The 12,760-nt window shown below is 39.4% G+C and overlaps 1 protein-coding gene across 1 annotated transcript in view; it reads left to right on the top strand.

Annotated features, from left to right (window-relative positions):
* Positions 1–1,060: 1,060 nt before the first annotated feature.
* Positions 1,061–12,760, top strand: part of LOC107048411 (mushroom body large-type Kenyon cell-specific protein 1) — a 60,302-nt gene continuing 48,602 nt past the window's right edge. The window contains exon 1 of the mRNA XM_015271567.1: positions 1,061–1,154. Within this exon, the coding sequence (XP_015127053.1) occupies positions 1,061–1,154 (94 nt within the window). The remainder of the gene's footprint in view (positions 1,155–12,760) is intronic.

Genomic DNA, 12,760 nt, shown 5'->3' with positions numbered 1-12,760 from the left:
AGGGTCAAAATCTTAACTGTGACTTTTGACCCTTATGAAGGTCGCGGAAGGTCAGAGGGTCAAACTTTGAATTTTAACGGTTGACGTTAAAGTCAATGTTCTCAGGGGAGTTATCGCCCCACGAGGGTCAATTATAAGGGTCAAAATGTCAGAAGGTCCAGAATTAAAAAAATGGAATCGCCCTTACGAGCCCTTATGACCCATCACCATGTCCAACACTATTGCCGAGAGAATGCTAACCCGAAATTTATATTTCTGTTTCCAGATACTCGATTAATAATTCAGTGGCCGTGTCATTGAGATCAAAAGTACTGGTGTGCATTCACGTGTGATAAACAACGGAGGACGAGGAGGAAGACGAAGAGGATAGACTGTTGTAACTCGTTGTGGCCAGTGGTGCTAGCGGAAACGGCGTCAGCAGTGGCGAAAGAGTCAACCGAGGCGCGGGAGATAAGGAGGCGACGAAGTAGAAGAAGGAGGGGACGGTGGAGAAGGGGGAGAAGGACGACAGCGTTGGCGAGTTGGGTTGAATTAACACAGAGAATTGCCAGATATACGTAGTGAAGAGTAAACGCGTGGAGGAGTTTAAAAAAATGATATAAATATTACGACATATATTTTAGGAAAAATGATAAAGAGATCTCATGGGTCATCAGCATTCCCCGTTGAATTGTCATTCAATGAATTATATAATGAATAAACATCATTACTGAAGCCGTCGCCTTTCTCCTCCCGCGCCGCCCATCAACGAGACAAACATAATTTAATAGAGTTAATTGTTATAATCAAAATTGTAAAGTTATTCAACGTATTTTGTTGATACTGATATCACGGATACAGCGGCCAATATCACGTGCTAGAAACCGGGACGTCCGTGCAAGAGCTTGTGTGTACATCAGTATTTTATATTAAGTGACCCTATCAGTGTCGCTGGTTGAGTTTGTGAAAAGTGTTTTTAGATAAATTCATCCACCAAGGTGGACAATCTGGGATACAGATATTAACGAGACATCCCGGGCAGGCGTACAACCACACATCCTAAGATGTGATTTTTCCAAAAATGGCGGATTGCCCCTATGCCCGCTGCATACAGGAACGCAGACACATCAGGAGGGAATTGCTGCGATGGACAAAGAATATGGTCTTCGTAGTTGGTGAGTATTGCGTTGTGTCAATGATTTGATGATTTTTAGTTAGTAGAAATGGGGCAATTACAATTCTATTCATCTTTAGGACTGTCGTAACAATATTCAAATTTATAATATCTTGTTTTCAGATTGTGAAGGTCTCAAGATAAGATTTTTAAAAGTCTTAATTTGATGCATGAAATTCGTAAGTTGAGAGCTTCGAAAGTCTCAAGTTGAGACTTAAAGGTCTCAATTTGAGACTTTTATGCACTCAAGTTGATACTTTTGAGTGAGACTTAAGGCTTTTGAGAGTTTCAACTTGGGAATTTTAAATTCTCAACTTGAGATTTTTTAAAGTCTCAGATCTAGAAAGAAAAATCCTCATTCTGAGACTTTCGAGAGGATCAAATAGAGTTTCATGTCTCAATTTGAGACTTGAGCATCTCCATTTGATCCTCCTGGAAGTTCCAAGTTGAGACTTTGAAAAGTTTTAAGTTGAGATTCAAAGTCTCGAGTTGAGACTTTTGAAGGTCTCAATTTGAGACTTGAGCATCTCAAGAGACTTGAGCAAGTCTCAAGTTGAGACTTAAAGGTCTCAATTTGAGACTTGAGCATCTCAAGAGACTTGAGCAAGTCTCAAGTTGAGACTTAAAGGTCTCAATTTGAGACTTGAGCATCTCAAGAGACTTGAGCAAGTCTCAAGTTGAGACTTAAAGGTCTCAATTTGAGACTTGAGCATCTCAAGAGACTTGAGCAAGTCTCAAGTTGAGACTTAAAGGTCTCAATTTGAGACTTGAGCATCTCAAGAGACTTGAGCAAGTCTCAAGTTGAGACTTAAAGGTCTCAATTTGAGACTTGAGCATCTCAAGAGACTTGAGCAAGTGGCAAGTTGAGACTTTGAAAAGTTTTAAGTTGAGATTCAAAGTCTCGAGTTGAGACTTTTGAAGGTCTCAATTTGAGACTTTTATGGAGTCAAGTTGATGCTTTTGAGTGAAATTTTTCTTTAAGGGGAGTTCTGGAAGTCTGAATTTGAGGCTTTTGAAAGTTTCAACTTGGGAATTTTAAATTCTCAACTTGAGATTTTTTAAAGTCTCAGATCCAAAAAGAAAAATCCTTATTCTGAGACTTTCGAGAGGATCAAATAGAGTTTCATGTCTCAATTTGAGACTTGAGCATCTCCATTTGATCCTCCTGGAAGTTCCAAGTTGAGACTTTGAAAAGTTTTAAGTTGAGATTCAAAGTCTCGAGTTGAGACTTTTGAAGGTCTCAATTTCAGATTTTTATGGAGTCAAGTTGATGCTTTTGAGTGAAATTTTTCTTTAAGGGGAGTTCTGAAAGTCTGAATTTGAGGCTGTCGAAAGTTTCAACTTGGGAATTTTAAATTCTCAACTTGAGATTTTTTAAAGTCTCACATCCAGAAAGAAAAANCAGATTTTCATGGAGTCAAGTTGATGCTTTTGAGTGAAATTTTTCTTTAAGGGGAGTTCTGAAAGTCTGAATTTGAGGCTGTCGAAAGTTTCAACTTGGGAATTTTAAATTCTCAACTTGAGATTTTTTAAAGTCTCACATCCAGAAAGAAAAATCCTTATTTTGAGACTTTCGGAAGTCTCAATTTGAGACTTTCGAGAGGATCAAATACAGTTTCATGTCTCAATTTGAGACTTGGGCATCTCTCAAGAGACTTGAGCAAGTCTCAAGTTGAGACTTTGGAAAGTTTTAATTTGAGACTCAAAGTCTCGTGTTGAGACTTTTATGGACTCAAGTTGATACTTTTGAATGCCTTAAGACTTTTGGAACTCAACTTGAAATTTTTCTTTGAGGGGGCTTCTGGAAGTCTTAATATGAGACTGTTGGAATTCTGAACTTGAGACTTTTGAAAGTCTCACCTTCAGAAAAAATCCTTATTTTGAGACTTCAAACATGTTCAATTGAGAATTTCGAAAGGATCAAATAGAGAGTTTCAAGTCTGAACTTGGAACTTGAACATCTCCATTAGCTCCTCCTGAATATCTCAATTTGAGACTTTCGAAAGTCCCAATTTGAGACTTGAAAATCTCTGTTATAGTCTTCTTAAAGTCTTGAGACTTTCAAATCTCACCACGAAACGTTCAAAAGTCTCAACATCATACTTTCAGCGGATTTAAATTTATATTTTCCCGTCTCAAATTAACATTTTCAACTCTCAAATTAAGATTCCCAAGTCTTAAATTTCGACATTCGAAACTCATAACTTGAGACATTCAAAAACCTCAAGCTGAGATCATGTCTCAAATCAAATCTAATTTTTTTCTACGAGATTTATCGAACATCGAGTCCACCTAAAAACAAACATACTCAATTAATTACTCAAAAATGTAAACACCAACTTTCTCGGCGATCATGGCACCCCTCTAAACAGCAACTATAACGGCCGTTATAGTAACAACACCCCAAAAACGAAACCACCGAACGTTTCCCCTCTCCACTAAATCAACCCCGCCATTCCCAACTCTCTAACCCCCTCCCCCATCCCCTCCCCCTCTCCCAAAACCCCCCGAAAAAAATCTCCACCAAGCCACCCTCCCCGTAAAATTCCCAAAAGAGAAAATTCATCGAGTATCTGGCACACTCTCGCGTGACGAATAATTTATGCAGGACTCTTTGGAGTTTGCCGGTACGTGACAGAGTGTGGGAGCCACAGATACCCCCCCCGCACACATGAATACTGTCTCTCACAGCCCCGAGATTTAGAGAACGGATTGAAACGGCCGTGTCGACCGAGAGACCTGTTGCCAGTGGAAAAGCGCCGCATGCACCCGCCCGGCTGCACCCGCCAGCCCCTACCAGTCCCAATTTTCTGAATGTTTGACCCCGCGGCTGTCCCCCCCCCCCCCCCCACCGCCGCCCCCTGCATTATAATTACTCCGGAATACATTTTTTTTTGGACTTTATAAGAGAGAAAAAAAATCCGGAAGAAATGAAGAGAACGGGCGTCGTCCTGCGCGTATGCCTTGACCACGGACAACCGCGCCCGAAAACCTTTTCTTCCCCTTCCTTATCCCCATTCTCTACCCCTCAAACTACACCCTTAACCCCTCCTACAGCCGCGTACCTTGCACACCATCACCCCTCATTCCTTTTCCCTAACCGGCGTCGACTCACTGCTTCATCCCCCCCCACCACCCCCCATTTTACCATTTTCTTCACTGTCGCCTTGCACACCAGCGAGTGAGACTCAAGCGTTTTCTCGTGTGCTTCAAACGTCGTATCATAATAACGTTCCGTGCTTACGGTATTGTGATGAACACTCGTTAGTCATGATTTATTTATTTTTATCGGGCTTTTGCTGTTGTGGAGGGAACTGTTGGGGTTATTTCGGTGGATTTTGAAGGGGATTACGAACGAAGAGGTGAGGATTGTGGCTTTTCAAACATGTGCTTGGTAGTGACCGGTGGGAGGGCATTCGCTCGCGTGTTGTGGTTGTCAGAGGAGACACGGAGAAGGTGGAGATTAATTATCGCGAGGAGCTCGGAAGATTTTACTGCAGGGGCGAGCGGCCGCGAAAGGTTTTTTATGAAACATCACTTTGGGGAGGAGGTTTACGATTCGTTTGGTGAAATCATTGCGAGAGTGAACATTTTCTGGGGAGAGTTTGGTTAAAAAGGTAATTCAGTAGCGAAGGGGTAAAAGGAGATGTGTTAATTTTGACTATTGACCAGTTTTCAATCAATATCTCGGAATCTAAGGGAGATAACAAAATTTTTGTTATGACCTTTTTTGTGGAGCCGATTGAGTGCTACGACAAAGGTCATTACGACAATTTCGCTATCTCCCGTAGATTCGGAGATATTCCTCAAAAACTCAAATGGGGAATAAGTCGACTTATCTCCGTTTACCACTTCACTACGGAATTGGCCTTCGCAGAAAAATTACTAGGCATTGAGTCGATTTGATTGAGAATTTTCCGCAACTTTCCACTCTTTTTATAATTGTTTTACGTTTTCTTGCGATGAGATGTTTTTCGGTTGAAAACATAGGGAAAGTTCGTCTGAAAATAAAAACAGACAGTCTGTTTTGCAAGACACGCTTTTTCATGGACAGGATTTATGATGTTGTAAAGTTTTTGATTGAAAGAATTCAGTGATGAAGTGCTTTCAGTGAATTTTTATGAATCTGATGAAAATAAAAAAAAATTTGGGAGAATTTTTCTCGTAGGGAAAAGTGGTTCTCGTGGATTCTGAAAGTTTCCGAAAAATTGATATTCGTTTAAGTGAAGTTGACTTTGAAATGAGCTTTCTATGATTATCTGTAGATCTAGAATAAATTAGAAAAATTATAAAAGTCTTTTTATGAATTTTATGGCGCTTTACAACAATTTTGCGGTCCCATTTGAATTTAAAAGTATTTTCAAAATTCTGAAACTAAAATTGGGGAATGTCTTACGGTTCATTTGGTGGAATTTGGTGAAATAATTGCAATAATTAGGGCAGCAATGCGAATGACAAGAGAACGAACGAAAGTGAAAATTTCCTGTACAGAATTTGGTTAAAAATATTCTCCTTCACAGAAAAATTTCTAGAGTTTCATTTATGATTATTCATTTTGTTTGGTAATTTTTCTGCCATTTTCAACTCCGCGTATAATTTTTTTACCTTTTCTTGCAATTAGAAGATGTTTTTTCGGTTGAGGTACTGATAGAACTGAAAATTGCGAATAAAAAAAACAGACAATCCGTTTTGCAAGACACTCTTTTTTTCATTCAAAGGATTTATGATATTGTTAAGGTTTTGAATAAACGAATTCAGTGATGAAGTGTTGTCAGTGAAAATTTTAGAATTTTTTTCGCAGAGAAAAATGAGATTTACAGAATGAGTTCTAGCAAAAATTTTGGTGTTTCTCGGGAATTCTGGGATGTTTGCCAAAAGTTGATCTGCGTTCACGTGAAATTGACTGTGAAATTAATTTCCTATAAAAATCTCTAGATCTAGAACAAATAAACAAAATCATAAAAACATTTTTTATGAATTTACATCACTTAACAAAAAATTCTCTACAAAAATGTCGCTATCGCATTAGTTTTTGAAACTATTCCCAAAAAAATTGAAACTAAAATTGACTCCAGCCTGAACTTTCAATGACCTCTTTTAAATTCCGAGCTGTTCCCCGAAAACTGAATCTCTCTCCAGACAAAATCGAATAAAAAAAATATTCTGAAGCTCTCCACCGGAAAAATTTCTTCTCATTTAATTCTGAACACCAGACCTCCAAAACCTATAAAATAATTCAATGAAAAAAATTTAATCTCCCGCAACAATCATCTTCACACTCTATTTTCTCTCATAATGTATTACACGTCTCAACCGTTTATTGCAGTGCGATTGATCGTGCGTGATTGAGATTCGAGATTGAAGGAAGTGCTAATCAGTTGTCATTGATCCACCACTTCCGCCGTTATCCCCATTCATTTTTTCGTTTCCTCTCGTCGAGTACTAGTCCCCAGCCCCCCCCCCCTCCCTGTCTAATAATCAATTCCACGGGATGAAATAATGTGAACTGAGAGAAAAATTAACAAAAAATTTTCAAATCCTGGAAATTTTTATCGTGTTTAATTTCTGCTGTAATTTCCGGAAATATTGCCATTGAAAAATCAAATATTTCACTGATTTTCTGTTCGAATGATTTGGAAATCAATAAAATACTTGATTTTTTAGTTAAATTCAGTAGTGAAGTGGTAAACCGGTATAAGTCGATTTGGACTATTGCCCAGTTTTCAATGAATATCTCAAAATCTAAGGGAAATAGCAAAATTGTTGTCATAACCTTTTTTGTAGACCAGATTGAGAGCTACAAAAAAGGAAATTACAACAATTTCACTAGTCCCCTTAGATTCCGAGATATTTATTGAAAACTGGCCAGTAGTCAAAATCGACTTATACCGGTTTATTCCAGGAAAATTCAGAAAAATCAGGAAAATTCAGGAAAAAATTGAGAATTTAGGTCATTTTCCTTCTGAATATTCATGTTCCACTGAAAATTCAAAGAAGTTGTAAAATTTCCGTCTCTCTGCCATTGAAAACTCATGAATTTCTTTGAATTCTACCTAAAACTGGAAATTTCATATCCATTTTCTCCCTAAATCCGATTCAATCTCACTCTCACGAGAATTATTATGTTATTTTCCATGGAATTTCCAAAAATTTCCATCAGCGTACGGCATACCAGTGAGTAAAAAAAAATATAAATATAAATACACATAGAAAATAAATATTTTTCAGAATCAATATTTATTTGAGTTGTCATAAATAAAAATCGTCTGAATAGGCCCCGAGTAATTGCTAAAAAATCGAAAAAACAGAAAAAATTATATCTCCAAAATGGGCTGTCGAAGAAATCTGAAAAAAAATTGAAAAATAGTTTTCCTAGCCCCCGAATCGTAGAAAAAATCGAGATCAATTCCCAAAAGGCTGTGGGTCAGCCGTTGATATAACGCTAAAAATCCGGAACTTAAATTTCAACGATTACAATACTTCCATTCAAAAACAAAACGCTTTTTTGACTCAAAAAATTCTCGCTTGAACGTGCAATCTTCATATTCAAGTCATACTCCCCGGAATTCGTGCGCGAATTCCCGTCCCGAGTCCCCCGTCCTCACGACATGATATATTAGGCCGAAAAAATGATTTCTGCGATACGACGTTGTTCCTCCCGCCAGTCCTGCAGCATAAAAATAATGCATTTATGGTGCTCACGGTCACGGGTACCCATTGACACTGGTGTTGGTGCATGTATGCCAGAAGACGTAATCGCGATTGAGGCCGAGTCGCACCGGGTAATGCCGTAACAGACTGAAGGAAGAAAAAAAACATTTGAAATGAAAAGAAAAAAAAAAGAGAGAATGATGTCGATCGAGCGCAACGACCCGACGATGTCGCACTGCCTCTCGCACTGCAGCCCGAGGCAATTTCAAGTACTGAGAGACTGAGTGGACGTGTGTCAAAGTGGAATAGGTATGCTCCAATTCACCGATCCAGATTTCCTTTAAAAAAGCGGCTCATTTAATTCTTTTCCCCCATTTATTTATCTCCATTCTGCCAATGTGGTATTAATTCAACATGAATTGCATCGAAATTTCGGTTTACCACATTGCCCACCCACGTGCGGTATGTGTGATCGCGTCGCGTGCCGAACACTCGGGCGTTATTATTTCCGTGAGGTATCTCTGGAATTTACTTGGCAAACCGAAATACCAACCATCAGCTTCAGCCACTGGAATATTCGTAAATTAGTTTTTAAGTGAAGCTCGAAAATGCCACTGTTTTCACCAGCATCTTTGGAATTATGTCACTTGTCAATTTGGGAGGGGAACATTGAAGTGCCGGGAGAAAATTTTGAAGGTTCTATTTGTTGTTTTATCCCTTTATATTATAAAAATGCAAATCGACTTCTGGTGATAAAAATTTGGTACTGGAAATTAAGACTCCGAAATTGAGAGTCACAAGGGTCATAAGGGTCAGCTTAAGGGCCCAAATAAGGGTAACAAGGGTCAGATGAAGGATTCAAATGAGGATCACAAGGGTCAGATTAAAGATCACAAAAGTCAGATTAAGGGTCCAAATAAAGGTCATGAGGGTCAGAAAGTAAGGGTCACAAGGCTCTTAAGGGTCAAAATAAGGGCCACAAGGGTCAGATTAAGAGTCGCAAGATTAAGGGTCACAAGGGGTAGATTAAGGGCCCAAATAAGGGACAAGGGTCAGATTATGGGTCTAAATAAGTGTCAGAAGAACCAGGTTATGGGTTACAAGGGTCAGAGTAAAGGTCCAAATAAGGGACATGGGGGTTAAAAACCAAGGGTCAGAAACTAAAGGTTACCAGGGTCAAAATAAGGGTCACGACGATTATAAGAAGGGTCAGATGAAGGATTAAAATCAGGGTCACAAGGATCAGATTAAAAATTCCATAGGTCAGATTAATGGTCCAAATAAAGGTCATTGAGGTCAGAAAGGAAGGGCCTCAAGGGCCAAAATGAAGGTCTTAATATCTCTCTATATTGTAAAAATCCAAATGGATTTTTGGTGACGAAAATTTGGTCCTCGAAATTAAGACTCCAAAATTAAGAATCAGAAATGAAGGGTCAAAATAAGGGTCACGAAGGGTAAAATGAGGGTCATGACGGTCAGATTAAAGGTCACAAGGATTAGAATAAGGGTCGTGGGGGGGCGTAGCCCCCTAGTATTTGAGGAAAAATTTTCTTGTGCGAATGGAGATTGAAATACCCCCGAAGAAATGGTTTATTCGCATTAAATAAACCTTATTTTAGTTGAATAAATGGGTTCATTAACCTTTGTTTCATTTAATTATCATATATATTAATTTTTTCCAAAAAGATTGTTGAAATTAATAGAAAAATTCAAAAGAAAGCGATTAATTTGACTCCGAAAATGATGAATCTTCTTTTTACTATTTTTCATTGCCAATAAAAATCTTCAGCAAAATGTCGACTAAACTGCGTAGCCCCCTAGTATTTGAGGAAAAATTTTCTTGTGCAAATGGAGATTAAACTACCCCCGAAGAAATAGTTTATCTACTTTAAATAAACTTTATTTTGATTGAATAAATGGGTTCATTAACCTTTGTTTCATTTAATTATCATATATACTAATTTTTTCCGAAAAGATTGTTGAAATTAATAGAAAAATTCAAAAGAAAGCGATTAATTTGACTCCGAAAATGATGAATCTTCTTTTTACTATTTTTCATTGCCAATAAAAATCTTCAGCAAAATGTCGAGTAAACTGTCCCCAGAGAAATGCTTTATTCGATTTCGTCCCCTATTCCCTGAATTCTAAAAAATTAAGAAATCACCCTTCGACTTGATTTCCCTCCCCCAACCCCTCACCCCCTCATCCGTCCTCAACCCTCACAGCCACACACTCTCCCCACACATCCAAAGAATCCGAGAAGAGAAGGCAGAAGAGGGTGGAGATGTGCAGCTGCGCCGACGGTGATCGTTAAAAGGCGCATAAAAGAGGCAGCGCGAATGGCAACAATAAAATTTCGTGGGCCTTCGTGTTTCGTCGTCGTTGTCGGCTAGGAGGTGGCAGGTAGTACAGGGAGAAACTAAAGAGTACCAGGAGAGGAGTAAAGCCAGAGAAAGACTGAAAAAACTGTAATAAAAAGTAAAAGAGGACGCGCGAATGGCGGCGGGGGTAGGGAAAGCGAGGGGATGGGATGAAAAAAAATGGGGAAAAATCGCGACGTCGGGATGTGGGGGGTGCGTAATGAAACGACATTGAGTGGCCCATGGTGGGGTCGTTGGGGAGGAAAGTCTGGATGATGAGAAAGTGGGGAGTCCGTGTCTTTGGGGGCAAGGGGGGGGGGGTTGTGTCTCCATCCCCCTCTCAATTTTTTTCCCAACTCTGTGTCTCTCTCACTCCGTCGATTGACCCCGCTTCGACACCGAAAGGTGGTGGTACGATGTGCAGCAACCGGTGGAGGGACTGTAAAAGGGAATAAGGGGTGTGCAGATGGGGCGAAAGAAGTGTACAAGCTATAGAGCGAATGGGAAAAATTGCTGTGGGAAAATTGCCAGCAAATTGACCAAGATTACTCCCTCGTAATATCCAGAAATTTAACTTTTTCCTTCACCCCCTATTATTCGTTTTTTTTCCCTCGACCCCTTCTTTCATATTAAAATACCGGAGATTCTACTCGACTCTAGAGTTTAATCGATACTTCAAGTGAAATCACATACACTCAATTTACAAGTTGACGGAATTGAGTTTGAAATTTTTCATCGAAATTAAAAGAATCACTAGTTGAGGGTTATATTTGAGGGAAATGAGAGAGTATTAGGAGGCTGCTGTACATTCGCAAAATGCATTTGTGAGACGACTAAAGCCGGAGGATATGGGCTGAGAGAGACTGCGAGAGAGGGTAGTTGGGTTATAGTGGGGAGGTAGATTGTCTTCGCACTCTCCCCTCCGACGATTGACCTCGGTTCGACGGCGTACGATGGGGGTGGGGCTAGAAAGTAGGGGGATGAAAACCCATGGGTTGGGTGGGGGAAAAATCGGAGAAGGAAAAATGGGAGAAAATAAAATGGGAAAAAACATGTCCCTAGAGGGTTGCCGAGATTTCAGTGCAACCGGTGAGTTTAACTTTGGTAAAATGAAATCCTCAGATCGTAAACAGGGGACAGGAAAGTTTTGAGTTTTAATTTTTTGATTTTTTGGGGGTGAATAATAATGAAAGGGATTGGATATTTAATTGGGGATGGAGGGAAGGTTAATGAAGAGAGGTATACATAGATTTTTTTGGGGAGAGGAGAGTTTGAGGAAATTTTGGGCATTTCATGGGAATTAATGGGAAATACGAGCGTTGGGGCCTTTCAACCCTTTGTCCTGAGATTTAACCCTTATGGATGATGTACTTTGACCTTCATATGAGGTTTGTGGGAGTGAAAAATGATGATAAAACTTTGACCCTCATATCCGTATTGTGTCCGCCATGAGGTCAAATCGCAATCTTCAATTTTAATCCTCACGTTTAATCTGAATATGAGGTTTAAACCTCCTGAAGCATCATATACTCCGACCCTCATATGAGGTTCATAACAATCGAAAATGGTTTCATAACATGGACTCTTAATGAGGGCCAAATCTCAATCTTAAATTGTAGCGCTCATATTTAACCCAAATATGAAGGTTAAAAAATTTTGAAGTATCAGATACTTTGACCCTCATATGAGGTTCATAACGATTAAAAATTGTGAGCCTCATTTTTAATCCTCACATGTCCATCATATGACCCCGCTGAGGGCCAAACCTCGATCTTAAATTTTAACCCAAATGTAGGGGTCAAAAATTACCTGAAGTCTCATACTCCAACCCTCATATGAGGTTTATAACGATCAAAAATTGTCCATGTGACCTTGATGAGGGCCAAATCTCGAAGTTAAATTTGAACCCTCACATTTAACCCAAATATAGCGATCAAAAATCACCGCAAGTATCAAACTCCGACCCTCATATGAGGTTCACAACGATCAAAAATTGTCTTAAAACTTTGACCCTCATTTGTAACCCTCATATGTCCACAATATGACCTTCATGAGAGCCAAATCTCAGTCTTAAATTGTAACCCTCATATTTAACCCAAATATAGAGGTAAAAAAATTCCCTGAAATATCCTACTCCGACCCTCATATGAGGTTCGTAACCGTCAAAAATAGTCTCAACACTTCGCCCCTCATTTTTAACCCTCGTATGTCCACAATATGACCGTCGTGAGGGACAAACCGCGATCTTAAATTGTAACCCTCATTTTTAACCCTCACATTTCCCCAATGTGACCTTCATGAGGGCCAAGCCTCGGCATTCAATTTTAACCCTGATATTTATCCCCGATAATTCGAGGTATCCTATACTCCGACCTGCATATGAGGTTCATGAGGCTCAGAAATAATGTGCTACTTTGACCCTCATATTTAACCCTTGTGTCCCCAAATTTTGACCCTCAGACCTATAACCCTCACCCCTCACGAATAAAGTCATTCATTCCACATCACTGATCTTACAATTCTACATCATAGACCTCATTATACTTGACGATGATTTTCGGTTCGTTTAATACCCCCCCCCCCCCCCCCCCCCCCC

Source organism: Diachasma alloeum, unplaced genomic scaffold (genome assembly GCF_001412515.2).
Source record: "Diachasma alloeum isolate Michigan unplaced genomic scaffold, Dall2.0 Dall_scaffold_00192, whole genome shotgun sequence".
Lineage (NCBI taxonomy): Eukaryota > Metazoa > Arthropoda > Insecta > Hymenoptera > Braconidae > Diachasma > Diachasma alloeum.
This window is presented reverse-complemented; position numbering and strand designations above follow the sequence as displayed.